The 19,876-nt window shown below is 50.6% G+C and overlaps 1 protein-coding gene across 1 annotated transcript in view; it reads left to right on the forward strand.

Moving 5' to 3' along the window:
* Nucleotides 1–19,876, forward strand: part of LOC115821440 (serine/threonine-protein kinase WNK2) — a 64,132-nt gene that overhangs the window by 12,226 nt on the left and 32,030 nt on the right. Inside the window, exons 3-5 of the mRNA XM_030785266.1 lie at nt 17,821–17,993; nt 18,747–18,967; nt 19,519–19,676. Coding sequence (XP_030641126.1) covers nt 17,821–17,993; nt 18,747–18,967; nt 19,519–19,676 — 552 coding nt within the window. The remainder of the gene's footprint in view (nt 1–17,820; nt 17,994–18,746; nt 18,968–19,518; nt 19,677–19,876) is intronic.

Here is a 19,876-nt window from a genome sequence, read left to right on the forward strand (position 1 = left end):
ACAGGAGTTATCCCATATGCAAATAAGAGAACAGAGAACTCTCACTTGTGTGTATGTGTGTGTGTATGTGAGAGAGACGGAAAGGGAGAATTATGGGCACTGAAGCTGGCAGTGTGCCTGTGCTTTGCCAGCTGATGAAGCTCCACTGAGTAACGGGTCAGGATCAGAACCGCTGGTCAGGCCAGGACAGCCCTTCACCTCCCCTGTCCCCAGCCGTTACACACACACTAACATTGCGCACACACAAACACCCAGTCTAACACCACACACACACACATGGTCTAACACGCGCACGCACACACACCTTATTATGAAGCATTTCTCCAAGCTGGGAAAGCAACTGTACTAAAGCAAACCTCCAGGAGAAAGATATGATAAGAGATCATGAAAGATATGATCAGAGTTAAGATATGGAGTATGATGGAAATACAGAAAGAAAGAAGATTAGGTGTATATATGTGTGTGTGTGTGTGTGTGTGTGTGTGTGTGTGTGTGAGAGTGTGTCTGTAAATGAGAGAAACAGTGTAGCAGATGGACTATGTTAGCTCAGTTTCTGAGGTCTGAACATTAACCTGGTTTGTCTGAACCTTTTCCACATAGTTACAGTCCAGCAGTCCTCTCCTGTGTCTCCCTCTTTTATCAGCTCTGTTTCTCTGACCAAGGTTATTCAAAGGAGTCACGTGTGCTGTGTGGAGACTGCTGGATTCAGACATTCACTCACTGACTTAACTTTGACTCCGTGAGCCAAAGCGTTGACTTTGTTCACCTCTCACCTGCTCCTGAAGAGGGAAACCAGAGTCCACAACAGTAGCATGTACACACATCCACAAAGACGTAATCACAGACGACTGGCGATAACGGTGTTTTGGCAAAGGGTGAATTGATTGGAGTTTGGGATTGGTGTGTGTGTTCTTGCCTCTGTGTGTGTGGGTATTCTTACATAAGTGGTATTAGCTTGGGCAGAGTTGTGGCCAATCAAAGCCTATTAATGGCTTCCCTGCCCTGTAATGTGTCTGTCAGTCAATGGCAGCTCTTGTTTGGCCTTTTTCATGTTTCCTTAGGCAGTAAAGAGGCTTACAGGAGGCCCATGTGTCCTGATTCATGGAGAGCTAGACAATCTCTCTCTCTCTCACACACACACACATACATACACATACATTCTCTTTCTCTCTCTCTCTCTCTCTCTCACACGTGCATTCTTTCTTTCTCACACGCACGCACACTCTATCTTTCTGTCTGTCTCTGTCTCTCTCCCTCTCTCTCCCTCTTTCTCTGTCTCACACACATGTTCTCTGTCCATCTGTCTATCTTTCTCTCCATCCCTCTTCATTTCTCTCTTTCTCATTCCAAAACAGAATATTTCAGTAGCTGTACTGACAAAATGAAAGAGGGTAAAAATGGATTTGTTGGAGATTTCATCATCCATGTGAAAGAGAATATGCGGAGAACACCGAGCATGGCTGTGTGTAATCTTGAGGTGTGTGTGGGTGTATGTGCGTGTGTGTTTGCGGCTGTGTACATGTGCATGTGTTTAAATGTGTGCATGGAATGCCATTTTATTGGATGCTGTTCTCTCTCTCTACAACGTTAAATAATTCAGTTGGTAGTCTGTCCAGGTTCATTCAAAGCCACTGTTTTATGGGATCTCCTTGGGCACGGATATTTCCACCCTTAGAGAAAAGAGTCTGAGGGCCAGACTGAGAAAAGAGAGCTGGTAAGCTGTGGGTACGGAGCTGTTCACTGTACCCGGCAGACCTTGCAGCGGCGCATTGCCACTCTTAAGGCCAGATGTAAAGAGAGTGAGGATGTGTAGTAATATTGAGTAATGGTCTGAGGTGTGGTTTGATTGGGTAGTGTGGTCTGAGAGGTGTGGTTTGGTTGGGTAGTGTGGTCGGAATGATGTGGTTTGATTGGGCAGTGTGGTTTGATGTGTGGTTTGATTGGGTCGTGTGGTCTGAAGAGTGTAGTTTGATGGGGTCATGTGGTCTGAAGAGTGTAGTTTGATGGGGTCGTGTGGTCTGAAGTAGGGCTCTGCAATTAATCGAATTTTGTTTTCAAATACGAGTTTGGCTTCCAACGATAATGAAAACAAGATAATCGAGATAAAATGATTATTGTGCCGCATTATTTATTGAAATGTATGTACAGTCAAGCGGCGCATAACATCCGGTCAGACAATGTCTGACCGTATATACGTCCGTGGTCCCATAAGGTTATAATAGGGTTCAGGAATCCCGATTGGAGAGTGGGACGTAGGGGACATAACCGGACGTAATAGAACGCAACAGCTTCCCCCATGCAACACATGTATCTCATGTCTCTTGTATACAAAGCGATCGCGCTGCCAGGCGTATGATGGAACCAGGCGTTTGCTATGACTATCATACGCATGTCTTGATTGTCATAGTAAACGCCTATGTTACTGGCTTATGTAAGTACTATGCTGTACTTTCTATTGTTATTTTAATATGAACTTTTCCTACTTACTAATGAAAAGTTTACCGTATAATAGTGTATACTCATAGACAGTAGCATCCAATCTCGTGTATCGCGCGTTTCTTGACTGTTGTAGCGTTATCTCTCTGTTTTCAGTTTAGCCTCTAATATGGTGTTCGCCCAACATCCAAATCATATAATGTCCTGTTTCACAGAATGTACTGTGGTGGTAAGCGACGCATGACTGTGTGTGTATGTATGTATGTGTATATATATATTCTACAGCAGTGACATCGGCATGTCATTTGGGCTTGAGAAGTGTGGTCGGATGGTAACAAAGAGAGGAAAGGTAGTCAGAACAGAGGGGATTGTACTACCAGAGGGCAACACAGCAGATGTGGAGGAAAACTACAAGTACCTTGGAATCCCACAGACAAATGGGAATGATGAAGAGGTCGCTAGGAAAGCAGCAACTGCCAAATACCTGTAGAGAGTAAGGCAAGTCCTGAGAAGTCAGCTGAATGGGGAAAAACAAGGTCCGAGCTATCAACACGTATACCCTGCCAGTCATCAGATACCCTGTTGGAGTAATAAGCCAGCCAAAGGAAGAGAGAGAAGCCACTGACATCAAGACAAGAAAGCTCCTTACAATGCATGGAGAATTTCACCCAAAATCCAGCATCCTGAGACTGTGCACTAAGCGGAATGAAGGAGGCTGTGTACTAGTGAGCGTCAGCGCCACTATCCAGGATGAGACATCAAAGATCCAAGACTACACCAGGAAGATGGCCCCAAGTGATGAAGTGCTTAGTGAATACCTCAGGCAGCAGAAACCTCTGAGGGAAGAAGAACAGGAGCAGGAACCATCATGGAAGGACAAGCCCCTGCATGGCATGTACCACTGTCAAATGGAGGAAGTGGCTGACATTGAGAAGTCCTACCAGTGGCTGGACAAGGCTGGATTGAAGGACAGCACAGAGGCACTGGTCATGGCAGCACAGGAACAGGCCAGAGTACAAGATCACTAGAGGCCGAGGTCTACCACACCAGGCAGGACCCCGGGTGCAGGCTGTGCAAAGACGCCCCTGAGACAATCCAGCACATAACAGCAGGGTGTATGACACTAGCAGCCAGGGCGTATAAGGAACGCCATAACCAAGTGGCTGGCATCGTATACAGAAACATCTGTGCCAAGTATGAACTGGAAGTCACAAGGTCAAAATGGGAAACACCCCCGAAGGTGATGGAGAACGACAGGGCTAAAATCCTGTTGGAGTTCCAGATACAGACTGACAAGCTGATTATGGTCAATCAACTGGACATAGTAGTGGTGGACAAGCAGGAGAAGAAAGCAGTAGTGATAGACATAGCAGTCCCAAGAAACAGCAACATCAGGAAGAAGGAACAAAAGAAGCTGGAGAAATGCCAGGGGCTGAAAGAAGAGCTAGAAAAGATGTGTAAAGTGAAGGTGACAGTGGTCCCTGTGGTAATCTGAAGACTCAGAGCTGTCACCCCTGAACTGGGAGAGTGGCTCCAGCAGATCTCAGGAAGAGCATCCAAGATCTCTGTCCAGAAGAGCGCAGTCCTAGGAACAGCTAAAATACTGCGCAGGACCCTCAAGCTCCCAGGCCTCTGGTAGAGGACCCGAGCTTGGAGGGGAAAGAAGACCGCCCACGGGGGGGAGGGGGGGGGGGGGTATGTATTTTATGTATGTATGTATTTTTAAAGTTCAAGAAAATCCATGGTTAAAAAGACAAGGTTTTTTTTTATTATTCAATAAATGCATGATGTTTCCAAAGTCAGTGAGTAATCTTGTTAAATAATCACGATCTCAACATTGACCAAAATAATCGTGATTATGATTTTTGCCATAATCGAACAGCCCTAGTCTGAGGGGTGTAGTTTGACTGTGTAGTGTGGTCTGAGATGTGGTTTGATTGGGTGGATATTTGGGTGGGTGTTTACTAAAGCCTCAAAGAGTTCAGTGAAAATTCTCAGTATAACTCACTGCTTCTGGTGTGTGTGTGTGTGTGTGTGTTCACCTTTGAACCTCTGTTGTACTGTTGTTTGTTCTCCTAATCTGCCTCACGGCATGGTTGGTTTTAAAGCACAGCCCAGCTGTAATGATAATCAGTATTTCCTATGGGATCAGCCTGAGGAAATGAGAGGGGAAAGGACAAACTGCGGACAAAACTTGCATCACATCATAACTAGTCACTAATGCCGCTAATAAACATGACAGGTGGACGCCGGTGTCTCAACGTGGGTAACTGTACTTTGTTTAGAGTTTTTATTCACTTGTCAGCGCTATAAAAGATATGACTGGCTGTCACTGATGTCATAGGTTAAGCACATGACATGGAGGTGGTTGTCACGGGAACACCTTGGGCCATGTGTGTCTGATATCTTTCAGAACTACTTAATGAGTGCAGAGCAGAACCTGCAGCCCTTTGTCTGTCTGTCTGTGTGTCTGTCTGTGTGTGTGTGTGTGTGAGATGGGGAGTCAGAGCGCTGAACACTGCTTTGAGAACATCATTCTTTAGTCTCCAACACTGCAGTGCCACCATTTCCAGCCCAGCTGTCTTCCTCTTGTTCCAGAACTCTGTGTCACATCTAGGCTGTGTACCTAACTGACTCCAGTATTGCTCTAAGCAACCAGCTGACACTCAGACATCCTCACAGACCACATCATGAGTCCAGCTGATTCAAACACTGGGGCAGGCCAGTTAATGGTTGCTATCAGTTGATATAAAGTAAGCCAGGCCAGGCTGGCACCCTGTTTGACTGATGGGTCAGACCAGGTCTGCTGTTTGTCCTCATCTGTTTTAGAGATGGAAAAAAAAGTTCTCTCTCTCTAGCTTTGGAAAGATTCTGTCCACAGCCTCAGGAAATGCAAAGGGCTATGGAAAGATCTGGACTGTGTGTGTGAGAGAGAGAGAGAGAGAGAGACATAGCAATACGCACACACACACACACACAAACTCACTCACTCACTCACTCTTTTGGGAAAGCATGAAGCTGTCCGTATTGAGCTGTGGCAATTCTGTTCGGTTGTGTATGCTTGTTTGTGTGTGTATATAATATGTGTGCGTGTTTCAGGTTAGTCTTTAAAAGCAGGCACTCTTTTGAGACTAGTTGTGCTGTATGCTTCAACAGTAGTCTTACAACAGTCTTACCCCTTCTGAATGCATGCAACATTCGTGTGTGAGCAAAGGTGTGCGTATGTGTGAGAGTTTGTCTGTGTTTGTATGTGTGTGTGTGTGTGTGTGTGTGTGTGTATTGTGTGTCTGCTCACTGCCTGGTCCCAGGCTGCTGTAATAGAGTTAAAGGAACAGTCACTGTGTGGGAGGTTGCTGTGGAAAAGTGCCATATAGATTACTTCCTCTGTGTATATCACAGGCTGAGGGGTGCCTGGGCTCTGGTGTGACTGTAGCATTTCTGTGACCCTGCCAATATCCCACAGTCAAATCTAACCCTCAGTATGTCAGGGAACATCCGCTCACTGGATCCTGGGCAGAGTTTTCTCACCATATTCACTGACATACGCTGGCTAAGCAGAGACTGTGAGTCTGAATTCTGATGGAGTAATGTCATGAGACCAAATTTGAATACTCACAACTTTTTTGACATGAACATTCATTTTGAACCTGTCATAATTTTGTCATGGCATCTGTGCTGCAGGCAATCTATGAGTGTGTAAAGTGCATGATTTTCCCATGGCGTGTGAAGGACTGTATGTTTATGGCTTTATTCTGTCAGTCTCATGAGGACTGTAATCATTCTGCTTTGCTTTACTGTTAGAAATGAGAAGGCGTGAGTGAGTGTAAGGTTCTCTGATACTGAGGTAAGGATATCTAAGGCTCAGCCTAACTGTGTTTGTGTTTTTTTTGTGTGGTGTGTGTGTTGTGGGGGGGGAAAGGGTATCTGAGGCTCAGTCTAACTAGACTGCTCGATCTGCCAGTTCATGAGTCATTGGATTATTCTGTGTTATTTTTACAACAGTAATGTTTTCAGACCATTTTCTCCCTGTCATATGAGGTGCCACCAACCCCCGTCTCAGTCTATATCTTGTATGGAAAATATTCAGTTATTGTACACACACACACACACACATAAATGCTGTTATTCAACAACACTTTATGATCTGACAGAACCTTTCCTGATTCCTAATTGTCCTAGTCCTCTGTTAGCTTTCTACATGGGTTTACAGTGAAGCACACCAGCACTGGACTGTCACAGTGTCTGTGCACTTGGAGCTTGAATTGTTCCCACTTGTAAGTCGCTTTGGATAAAAGCATCAGCCAAATAAATATAATCTAATGTAATATAATGTTAATGTTAAAGACACATGAATGCCTGGCTCTCAACACCTAAGATAAGTTAGTGCTCAGTAATGTTCTGCTATTCTTACTCATCAGCAGCCCAGAAACAGGAAGAGGAGGGGAGGCTTGTGGCCAGAGAGAGAGAGAGCACGCAGTTAGAGATGCCTGACATTCCTGTCTCCGATAACAATTCATCATACAGTGGGAGACTTAGACCTGACACGTAGAAACTGAGAAAATGAAACCTGCTGCCGTGTGTTGTGCGACCAACACACACTTGCATATACGCTCACACACAGTTTGTCCCTCACACACACACACACACACACACATACACATACATATTTACGCAGTAAGCCTGATGTAACTGGGGGATGTAAAGCAGCTCTAGACTAGATTTACAGGCTGCTTCAGGAGTTTACCATAGATTTGCAGCGTAATGCTTGAAGAATGTGTCAGCATAGAGTTCTTTAATGTTGGTAATGAAATCTCAACGTTTGTGTTTTGCGGGGAGTGAGAGAGAGTGTGTGAGAGTGTGTGTGTTCATACTGGGCTAAACATCTCCCAGGCCACATGCAGCCACTGAATAATACAGGAGCTACTGTTAGTGTGCCAAAAAAAAAAAAAAGAGAGAGAAGAGAAGGGGAGGGGTGAATGGACAGAGGAGAGTGAGTAGAGTGAAGAAAGGGAGAGGAGAGGAAGGGAAGAGTATGGAGGTGTGGAAGAGTGCATTTAGGGACAACCCTGGAGCAGTCCATCTCAGCTGTGCCTAACAGGCTCTCTACAAGCCTGCATAATTTATAGGCCTGCACTACACTCTCTCACACACACACACACACACACACACACACACACACACACACACACACACACACACACTCTGCAGAACCTGCTCTTTACACCGTGCTGCTGCAGACTGACTCTGACGCTGCTCCCTCCTTCTGTCCGTCCCTCCATCATTCTTCCTCCTTTTTAACGCTCTTTTGCTCTCACTCAGGTCCTCTCTGATCGACCTTTAGCATAAACCAATTAATTACTGCCCACACCGCTGGTCGTCCTTCTCTCTCTCTCGCTCTCTCTCTCACGCTCACACACACACACACACACTCTGGGTGTCTATATATATATGTATATATATAGTGTGTGTGTGTGTGTGTATATGTATGTTTTTGTGTGTATGTGAGTGTATATATGAATGAGTGTTTGTGTCAGTGTGCATATATACACGTGAGTGTGAGTTTTTGTGAGTGTGTGTGTATTGTGTGTGTATAGACAGGTATGCGTGTGTGTGTGTGTGTGTGTGTTATGTGCTGGGTAACTGAGTGCAGGACAGGTTATGTAAGAGATCAGCTGTTGAAGGGAAGCAGTGAATACAAAGAGAAAATACACTCAAGAGGAGTGGAGAAAAACAGGAGTGTAAGGTCTGAAACACATGAATACGCGCCATAAATGGAGAAAAAAAGAGGATTAAAGGGGGGGAAAGGAAGAGGTGGAAAATTAAAGGTGGTTTGAAGGAGAAGGGAGGAAAGAGAAAGAGATAACTGATGAAAGGAGAGAAGGATGGATAGATTCAGGGAGGATGAAACAGAAGAAGGAAGGAGGAGAAACAGACAGGAGGAAGAACTGGGGGGAGGGTGTTTAAATGAATCAATCAATGGTGCCCTTTTCTGGCCTCAGCAGTGTCACAAATGGGTGTGTGTGTGTGTGTGTGTGTGTGAGTGAGAGAGAGAGAGAGAGAACGAGTGAGCTCCACATGGAACACACACAGGGCTCTTCTTCAGATCATATGAAAATCACATATGTTAAAAAGCACCATCCTCTGTGTGTCTGTATGTGTGCACGCAGGCGTATGAAAGTCTCAGGGGATCTAGCTGTGCCCACCCCCACACCCTTAGACTGCGTGAGAGCATGCATGTACAGAGTGAGTGTGTGAAGGCATGTGTGTTCAGAGAGATTGAGAGACACATTTACAGACAAAGACAGCCAGCACGTGTCAGCCTCACCCCACCTGAAGGGAACCATCTTGAGGGCAGATTTTTTGTGCAGGGAGATGGGGGAGGTTTTAGCCGGCGTCTGTTTGGTGCAGTAGTGTGTCAGCTCCCTGCCTGAGGAAAACTGTAATGCTCTGACCAGTCTAAGCATGGCTGTGTTGCTGTGTTTGCTGCGTTTTGTGTGTTTGGTTTAGTGTGTGTGAGAAACACTGTAACGCTCTGACCAGTCTAAGCATGGCTGTGTTGCTGTGTTTGCTGCGTTTTGTGTGTTTGGTTTAGTGTGTGTGAGAAACACTAACGCTCTGACCAGTCTAAGCATGGCTGTGTTGCTGTGTTTGCTGCGTTTTGTGTGTTTGGTTTAGTGTGTGTGAGAAGCACTGTAACGCTCTGACCAGTCTAAGCATGGCTGTGTTGCTGTGGTGTGTGTTAGAGACAGATCATTTCCGCTTCTCTTGTTTCCCTTCACCTCTCTCTGCAAAAAGAAAAAATGAAAGATTGAGTAAATTAATAAAGAAACAAATAATGTAAAGGAATAGCTATAGTGCTGAGTATGTATGAAGAAACACTAGTGAAGATAGATCAGGTAATATGACAATAAATGAATAAACTGATGTTTTCACATATGAGCAATAGATCAAATGAGGTTTTTGTTGAAGCCTTTTGTTGGAAGTTTATTTATCTGTTGATATTTTGGGTAAGCAGGGGTAGGTATGTACTGACTGGTTTCCCATAAGAGAATGTTTTACTGGGCAAGCTGACGTGAAAACTAGGACAGCAAGCTGTGAAACAAGACCTTCTATGGTGGTGTTGATTAGTGTCAGCGTTGCGTCTGCCGCAGAGGTCGGATCACACCCACACCAGTCCTCCTTCACCAGCCTTATAAACTGGTACCACCCACAACAGTCCTCCACCAGTCTTATATACTGGTGCCACCCACACACACTTCCGTCTTTTACGAAGTGTTGTCTCAGCACCTCTAGTCCCCTCCTCAGGCCAGTTCACTCTGAGAAGCATTTTTTTTTTGTTTCTGTTTGTTTTTTTTCCCTTGGTGATGCTTTTGGTCTCGTCACCAGGCAGAACACAGCTCAGACACGCCGCTCTCTGTGAACGTAGCTCAGACACGCCGCTCTCTGTGAACGCCGCTCAGACACTTGGCTCTCTCTGGAACGCAGCTCAGGCACTTGGCTCTCTGTGAACGCCGCTCAGGCACGCCGCTCTCTGTAAACACAGCTCAGACACGCCGCTCTCTGTGAACGCCGCTCAGACACGCCGTTCTCTGTGAACGCAGCTCTCTGTGAACGCTGCTCAGACACGCCGCTCTCTGTGAACGCAGCTCAGACACGCCGCTCTCTGTGAACACAGCTCAGACACGCCGCTCTCTGTGAACGCCGCTCAGACACGCCGCTCTCTGTGAACGCCGCTCAGGCACGCCGCTCTCTCTGGAACGCAGCTCAGACACGCCGCTCTCTGTGAACGCCGCCCAGACACGCCACTCTCTGTAAACGCCGCTCAGGCACGCCGCTCTCTCTGGAACGCCGCTCAGACACGCCGCTCTCTGTGAACGCCGCTCAGACACGCCGCTCTCTGTGAACGCCGCTCAGACACGCCGCTCTCTGTAAACGCAGCTCAGACACGCCGCTCTCTGTGAACGCAGCTCAGACACGCCGCTCTCTGTGAACGTAGCTCAGACACGCCGCTCTCTGTGAACGTAGCTCAGACACGCTGCTCTCTGTAAACACAGCTCAGACACGCCGCTCTCTGTGAACGCCGCTCAGACACGCCGCTCTCTGTGAACGCAGCTCAGACACACCGCTCTCTGTAAACGCAGCTCAGACACTGGCTCTCTGTGAACGCCGCTCAGACACGCCGCTCTCTGTGAACGCAGCTCAGACAACTTGGCTCTCTGTGAACGCCGCTCAGACACTTGCTCTCTGTGAACGCCGCTCAGACACTTGGCTCTCTGTGAACACAGCTCAGACACTTGGCTCTCTGTGAACGCCGCTCAGGCACGCCGCTCTCTGTGAACGCCGCTCAGACACGCCGCTCTCTGTGAACGCAGCTCAGGACACGCCGCTCTCTCTGGAACGCAGCTCAGACACGCCGCTCTCTGTGAACGCCGCTCAGACACGCCGCTCTCTGTAAACGCAGCTCAGGCACGCCGCTCTCTGTAAACGCAGCTCAGACACGCCGCTCTCTGTAAACGCAGCTCAGACACGCCGCTCTCTGTAAACACAGCTCAGACACGCCGCTCTCTGTGAACGCAGCGCAGACACGCCGCTCTCTGGGAACGTAGCTCAGACAACGCCGCTCTCTGTAAACACAGCTCAGACAACGCCGCTCTCTGTGAACGCCGCTCAAGACACCGCCGCTCTCTGTGAACGCAGCTCAGACACACCGCTCTCTGTAAACGCAGCTCAGACACTTGGCTCTCTGTGAACGCCGCTCAGACACGCCGCTCTCTGTGAACGCAGCTCAGACACGCCGCTCTCTGTGAACGCAGCTCAGACACGCCGCTCTCTGTGAACGCCGCTCAGACACGCCGCTCTCTGGTGAACGCAGCTCAGACACGCCGCTCTTGTGACGCCGCTCAGACACTTGGCTCTCTGTGAACACAGCTCAGACACTTGGCTCTCTGTGAACGCCGCTCAGGCACGCCGCTCTCTGTGAACGCCGCTCAGACACGCCGCTCTCTGTGAACGCAGCTCAGACACGCCGCTCTCTCTGGAACGCAGCTCAGACACGCCGCTCTCTGTGAACGCCGCTCAGACACGCCGCTCTCTGTAAACGCAGCTCAGGCACGCCGCTCTCTCTGGAACGCAGCTCAGACACGCCGCTCTCTGTAAACGCCGCTCAGGCACGCCGCTCTCTCTGGAACGCCGCTCAGACACGACGCTCTCTGTGAACACCGCTCAGACACGCCGCTCTCTGTGAACGCCGCTCAGACACGCCGCTCTCTGTAAACGCAGCTCAGACACGCCGCTCTCTGTGAACGCAGCTCAGACACGCCGCTCTCTGTGAACGTAGCTCAGACACGCCGCTCTCTGTGAACCCAGCTCAGACACGCCGCTCTCTGTGAACGCCGCTCAGACACGCCGCTCTCTGTGAACGCAGCTCAGACACACCGCTCTCTGTAACGCAGCTCAGACACTTGGCTCTCTGTGAACGCCGCTCAGACACTTGCTCTCTGTGAACGCCGCTCAGACACTTGCTCTCTGTGAACGCCGCTCAGACACTTGGCTCTCTGTGAACGCCGCTCAGACACGCCGCTCTCTGTGAACGCCGCTCAGACACTTGCTCTCTGTAACACAGCTCAGACACTTGGCTCTCTGTGAACGCCGCTCAGGCACGCCGCTCTCTGTGAACGCCGCTCAGACACGCCGCTCTCTGTGAACGCAGCTCAGACACGCCGCTCTCTCTGGAACGCAGCTCAGACACGCCGCTCTCTGTGAACGCTGCTCAGACACGCCGCTCTCTGTAAACGCAGCTCAACACGCCGCTCTCTCTGGAACGCAGCCCAGACACGCCGCTCTCTGTAAACGCCGCTCAGACACGCCGCTCTCTGTAAACGCAGCTCAGACACGCCGCTCTCTGTAACGCAGCTCAGACACGCCGCTCTCTGTGAACGCAGCTCAGACACGCCGCTCTCTGTGAACGTAGCTCAGACACGCCGCTCTCTGTAAACGCAGCTCAGACACGCCGCTCTCTGTGAACGCCGCTCAGACACGCCGCTCTCTGTGAACGCAGCTCAGACACGCCGCTCTCTGTAAACGCAGCTCAGACACGGCTCTCTGTGAACGCCGCTCAGACACGCCGCTCTCTGTGAACGCAGCTCAGACACGCCGCTCTCTGTGAACGCAGCTCAGACACGCCGCTCTCTGTGAACGCCGCTCAGACACTTGGCTCTCTGTGAACGCCGCTCAGACACGCCGCTCTCTGTGAACGCCGCTCAGACACACCGCTCTCTGTAAACGCAGCTCAGACACTTGGCTCTCTGTGAACGCCGCTCAGACACGCCGCTCTCTGTGAACGCAGCTCAGACACGCCGCTCTCTGTGAACGCCGCTCAGACACTTGGCTCTCTGTGAACGCCGCTCAGACACGCCGCTCTCTGTGAACGCCGCTCAGACACTTGGCTCTCTGTGAACACAGCTCAGACACTTGGCTCTCTGTGAACGCCGCTCAGGCACGCCGCTCTCTGTGAACGCCGCTCAGACACGCCGCTCTCTGTGAACGCAGCTCAGACACGCCGCTCTCTCTGGAACGCAGCTCAGACACGCCGCTCTCTGTGAACGCCGCTCAGACACGCCGCTCTCTGTAAACGCAGCTCAGGCACGCCGCTCTCTCTGGAACGCAGCTCAGACACGCCGCTCTCTGTAAACGCAGCTCAGACACGCCGCTCTCTGTAAACACAGCTCAGACACGCCGCTCTCTGTGAACGCAGCTCAGACACGCCGCTCTCTGTGAACGTAGCTCAGACACGCCGCTCTCTGTAAACACAGCTCAGACACGCCGCTCTCTGTGAACGCCGCTCAGACACGCCGCTCTCTGTGAACGCAGCTCAGACACACCGCTCTCTGTAAACGCAGCTCAGACACTTGGCTCTCTGTGAACGCCGCTCAGACACGCCGCTCTCTGTGAACGCAGCTCAGACACGCCGCTCTCTGTGAACGCAGCTCAGACACGCCGCTCTCTGTGAACGCCGCTCAGACACTTGGCTCTCTGTGAACGCCGCTCAGACACGCCGCTCTCTGTGAACGCCGCTCAGACACGCCGCTCTCTGTGAACACAGCTCAGACACTTGGCTCTCTGTGAACGCCGCTCAGGCACGCCGCTCTCTGTGAACGCCGCTCAGACACGCCGCTCTGTGAACGCAGCCCAGACACGCCGCTCTCTCTGGAACGCAGCTCAGACACGCCGCTCTCTGTGAACGCCGCTCAGACACGCCGCTCTCTGTAAACGCAGCTCAGGCACGCCGCTCTCTCTGGAACGCAGCTCAGACACGCCGCTCTCTGTAAACGCAGCTCAGACACGCCGCTCTCTGTAAACACAGCTCAGACACGCCGCTCTCTGTGAACGCAGCTCAGACACGCCGCTCTCTGTGAACGTAGCTCAGACACGCCGCTCTCTGTGAACGCCGCTCAGACACGCCGCTCTCTGTAAACACAGCTCAGGCACGCCGCTCTCTCTGGAACGCAGCTCAGAGACGCCGCTCTCTGTAAACGCAGCTCAGGCACGCCGCTCTCTGTAAACGCAGCTCAGGCACGCCGCTCTCTGTGAACGTCGCTCAGACACGCCGCTCTCTGTGAACGCAGCTCAGACACGCCGCTCTCTGTAAACGCAGCTCAGACACGCCGCTCTCTGTGAACGCCGCTCAGACACACCGCTCTCTGTAAACGCAGCTCAGGCACGCCGCTCTCTGTAAACGCAGCTCAGGCATGCCGCTCTCTGTAAACGCCGCTCAGGCACGCCGCTCTCTGTAAACGCCGCTCAGACACTGCACGCGCTCTATCTGGAACGCCGCTCAGACACGCCGCTCTCTGTGAACACCGCTCAGACACGCCGCTCTCTGTGAACGCCGCTCAGACACGCCCCCGCTCTCTGTAAAACGCAGCTAAGACACGCCGCTCTCTGTGAACGCAGCTCAGACACGCGCTCTCTGTGAACGTAGCTCAGACACGCCGCTCTCTGTAAACCCAGCTCAGACACGCCGCCTCTCTGTGAACGCCGCTCAGGACACGCCGCTCTCTGTGAACGCAGCTCAAGACACAACCCGCTCTCTGTAAACGCAGCTCAGACACTTGGCTCTCTGTGAACGCCGCTCAGACACGCCGCTCTCTGTGAACGCAGCTCAGACACGCCGCTCTCTGTGAACGCCGCTCAGACACTTGGCTCTCTGTGAACGCCGCTCAGACACTTGGCTCTCTGTGAACGCCGCTCAGACACTTGGCTCTCTGTGAACACAGCTCAGACACTTGGCTCTCTGTGAACGCCGCTCAGGCACGCCGCTCTCTGTGAACGCCGCTCAGACACTTGGCTCTCTGTAAACGCAGCTCAGGCACGCCGCTCTCTCTGGAACGCAGCTCAGACACTTGGCTCTCTGTGAACGCCGCTCAGACACGCCGCTCTCTGGAACGCAGCTCAGACACGCCGCTCTCTGTAAACGCAGCTCAGACACGCCGCTCTCTGTAAACGCCGCTCAGGCACGCCGCTCTCTGTAAACGCAGCTCAGACACGCCGCTCTCTCTGGAACGCAGCTCAGACACGCCGCTCTCTGTGAACGCCGCTCAGACACGCCGCTCTCTGTGAACGCCGCTCAGACACGCCGCTCTCTGTGAACGCAGCTCAGACACGCCGCTCTCTGTGAACGCAGCTCAGACACGCCGCTCTCTGTGAACGCAGCTCAGACACGCCGCTCTCTGTGAACGTAGCTCAGACACGCCGCTCTCTGTAAACACAGCTCAGACACGTCGCTCTCTGTGAACGCCGCTCAGACACGCCGCTCTCTGTGAACGCAGCTCAGACACACCGCTCTCTGTAAACGCAGCTCAGACACTTGGCTCTCTGTGAACGCCGCTCAGACACGCCGCTCTCTGTGAACGCAGCTCAGACACTTGGCTCTCTGTGAACGCCGCTCAGACACGCCGCTCTCTGTGAACGCAGCTCAGACACGCCGCTCTCTGTGAACGCCGCTCAGACACTTGGCTCTCTGTGAACGCCGCTCAGACACTTGGCTCTCTGTGAACGCCGCTCAGACACTTGGCTCTCTGTGAACGCAGCTCAGACACGCCGCTCTCTGTGAACGCCGCTCAGACACGCCGCGTCTCTCTCTGGAACGCAGCTCAGACACGCCGCTCTCTGTAAACGCAGCTCAGACACGCCGCTCTCTGTAAACACAGCTCAGACACGCCGCTCTCTGTGAACGCAGCTCAGACACGCCGCTCTCTGTGAACGCAGCTCAGACACGCCGCTCTCTGTGAACGCAGCTCAGACACGCCGCTCTCTGTGAACGCCGCTCAGACACGCCGCTCTCTGTGAACGCAGCTCAGACACGCCGCTCTCTGTGAACGCCGCTCAGACACTTGGCTCTCTGTGAACGCCGCTCAGACACGCCGCTCTCTGTGAACGCCGCTCAGACACGCCGTTCTCTGTGGAACGTAGCTCAGACACGCCGCTCTCTGTGGAACGCCGCTCAGGGCTTCTTCAGCTTTGATCAGCCAGTTCAGTCTGATGAGACTGCATTCGTTTACTCCTGTCTGCCTGGAAGCATCATCTTCGTTTGCATGTCAGCATAGTATTTAAAAAATCCAATGAATGTGAAAATATGTAAATTAAAAAAAAGCCGCTCAGACACGCCGCTCTCTGTGAACGCAGCTCAGACACACCGCTCTCTGTAAACGCAGCTCAGACACTTGGCTCTCTGTGAACGCCGCTCAGACACGCCGCTCTCTGTGAACGCAGCTCAGACATGCCGCTCTCTGTGAACGCCGCTCAGACACTTGGCTCTCTGTGAACGCCGCTCAGACACGCCGCTCTCTGTGAACGCCGCTCAGACACTCGGCTCTCTGTGAACACAGCTCAGACACTTGGCTCTCTGTGAACGCCGCTCAGGCACGCCGCTCTCTGTGAACGCCGCTCAGACACGCCGCTCTCTGTAAACGCAGCTCAGACACGCCGCTCTCTCTGGAACGCAGCTCAGACACGCCGCTCTCTGTAAACGCCGCTCAGACACGCCGCTCTCTCTGGAACGCAGCTCAGACACGCCGCTCTCTGTAAACGCCTCAGACACGCCGCTCTCTGTGAACGCAGCTCAGACACGCCGCTCTCTGTAAACGCCGCTCAGACACGCCGCTCTCTGTAAACACAGCTCAGACACGCCGCTCTCTGTGAACGCCGCTCAGACACGCCGCTCTCTGTGAACGCCGCTCAGACACGCCGCTCTCTGTGAACGCCGCTCAGACACGCCGCTCTCTGTGAACGCCGCTCAGACACTTGGCTCTCTGTGAACGCCGCTCAGGCATGCCGCTCTCTGTGAACGCCGCTCATACACGCCGCTCTCTGTGAACGCCGCTCAGACACGCCGTTCTCTGTGGAACGTAGCTCAGACACGCCGCTCTCTGTGGAACGCCGCTCAGGGCTTCTTCAGCTTTGATCAGCCAGTTCAGTCTGATGAGACTGCATTCGTTTACTCCTGTCTGCCTGGAAGCATCATCTTCGTTTGCATGTCAGCATAGTATTTAAAAAATCCAATGAATGTGAAAATATGTAAATTAAAAAAAAATCTGTCCTAGAAAAAAGTCAGTGACCTAAATTACTTCAGAATATAGTTTTTTCCCCCCCTTTGAAGCACCAAAATGTATTTGAAGTTTATCTTGTAGTCCCTGTTTTGTATTCCTGCGCTTAGTTCCACTGCATACTCATGTGAGGGAGTGCTGGTTTCAGTGAGCCTGACTCTGGCGTGGCCTGGTGTGTTCTGGAGAAAGGCAGTATATCTGTCTTCTTGTGCTGAGTTATGATCACATCAGTGCATGAGCCAAGAGAGTGTAGTTAGATTTGAACAGTCTGCATTCTGTATGCACTCTCAGTAATCATGTTCTCTAATCACAGGTCCTTAAATGACCTGTGTGTGTGTGTGTGTTTGAATGTCTTCTCTTTTCCCCTCCCCTTCTCTCTCTCACGTGATGTGTTACAAGATAAATAGCTGTTTGTGCAGATGGAACATGAATGAATTGTGAATAAAAATTTTAAGGAGAAATGTAACTTCAGTACCCTGGTCAGACTAATGCTGTTCCTCTACGGAAAAAAACAGCTGTTTATTAGATATTCCTAGTGCTGTTTATGGAGAGAATCAGTGGAGTCCACTTATTCATTTCTATATTTATTTCATGACAGCATAGTTTTCGAGAACCTGTACCTCTATAACAAATTTCAAATGACTAGTAAGAATATTCATCTCTTAAAAATATCTTGCTCTCTTCTCCATCTGAGAATATCCATCATTTTAATGCATCTACCTCCTTCTCTCTCTCTCCGTCTCTCTCTCTCTCTCTCTGTCTCACTCTCTCTCTGTGTCAGGACCGGAAGCTGACGAGAGCGGAGAGACAGCGTTTTAAGGAAGAGGCGGAGATGTTGAAAGGTCTTCAGCATCCCAATATTGTGCGGTTCTATGACTTCTGGGAGTCACCAGTCAAAGGAAAGAAATGCATCGTTTTGGTAACAGAGCTGATGACATCAGGCACACTGAAAACGTGAGTGTCCTCCACAAAACTTGACAGCATCTGGTGGGAGTACAGCATCTGGTGTGAGGTTCCCCTGATTCTAAGCAGGAACCTGAGGAAGCAAAAAATGCCTCCCAACTACACACACAGACATATGTGCACGCACACGCACATGCACACACACGCGCACACTCACACACACACAGGTACACACTTCTGCCCTCCAAACCCAACACCTCTGCTCCTACCAACCATTGGTTTGTTCAGAAGATGAGCGCGTATGTGGAAGAGTGGATCAAGAGGAAACGGACTGAGTGATTGTTGCAGTTCCATGTGAAATGTAAAGTCTCTGTCTTAGAGGGATCTGAGACTAGTCAGCACTATGAGTAGTCACTTTTCAGCAATATGTAGAACCAGTTATATTAAACAAGCATTTAAAATAACCAGTTTTATCTTAAACAAGCATTGGTTTTTGAGCTGTGTTTTGTTTGGGGCTATCTTTGTGCCTTGAACACATCTGAACAGAGAAGATGTGTAAGGGGTGTTTGGGTCCTGGAGGACTGGAGTGTGCAGTGGAATAGTAATTACTTTGTGCATAGCTGCGGTCAGGGAAATGCTGCGTGACTGGTTTTAATGGAAATTGTTATGACAGTTGGCATAAAGCTGGCACTCACTAACAGACTGTTGGCATGGATAAGGTTTGTATAGCATCTTGTAAACTGCAAATCTTTGTGTGCGTAACTGTACAGGCAGTGAAGAGATGCTGATGTGGTTCTTTGGCAGGTACCTGAAGCGGTTTAAGGTGATGAAGCCAAAGGTGCTGCGCAGTTGGTGCAGACAGATCCTAAAAGGCCTGCACTTCCTACACACGCGGACTCCGCCCATCATTCACCGCGACCTCAAATGCGACAACATCTTCATCACGGGCCCGACGGGCAGCGTCAAGATCGGAGACCTGGGTCTGGCCACGCTCAAGAGAGCCTCCTTTGCCAAGAGTGTCATCGGTGAGAGCCAATCAGAAACAGCCCTGACACTCCAAAACCCTCTTTCAGCTGGGTCTTCTGTTCACTTAAAGAAGGAGTTGCTGTGGAAATGCCCACATGTGGTGCACATCTCCTCTACTTTTTCATTCTACTGTCTGCTCAGTTGCTTGAGATTCTAAGTGTGCCTTACTCTACTTATTTTATAGCTGTAGTATCTGTACGTTGAGACAGTGTAACATCAATTGGCACTGAGCCTGAGAAGCTGTTGAGTAGAATGATTTGATCCCAGTGGACTGACCTGGAGTGACCCCATCAGCAGTTCCACTGTCCTCACTCACATTGTCGTTTCCCAAATGCTCCGCTGTGAGGGAATGAACTGTCTAGGGTTTGACTAGTGACGTGCTGTCAGAGCTACGCACACACACATGCGCAGGTTTTGTGGAGATGTTTGGGAGAGATTGAGGAGGCTGTAGACTGTCTGTTTGGTTCAGTATCTGTTCTGAGCATGGTGTTTGAGTTGAGTCCTAACACTGTTTGGGTTGAGTCCTAGCGCTGTGTTTGGTGTGTGACAGGAACGCCGGAGTTCATGGCTCCTGAGATGTATGAAGAACACTATGATGAGTCAGTGGACGTCTATGCCTTTGGCATGTGCATGCTGGAGATGGCCACATCTGAGTACCCGTACTCTGAGTGTCAGAACGCCGCCCAGATCTACCGCAAAGTCACCAGCGTGAGTACACCAGACACTGTCTCAAATATCCCAGTTAAAAGGATACAGGGCTTATGTGACATGACTTGTGTTTGTCTTAATGTAAATGTGACCAACACCAGCAAGATGGACATCAGTGTTAGTCAAAATCTTATGTTCTCTAATGTTCATGCTATAAATCTGTCCACATGTACCAATCCCAGAAGTGATCAATTAGATTC

Source organism: Chanos chanos, chromosome 9 (genome assembly GCF_902362185.1).
Source record: "Chanos chanos chromosome 9, fChaCha1.1, whole genome shotgun sequence".
NCBI lineage: Eukaryota > Metazoa > Chordata > Actinopteri > Gonorynchiformes > Chanidae > Chanos > Chanos chanos.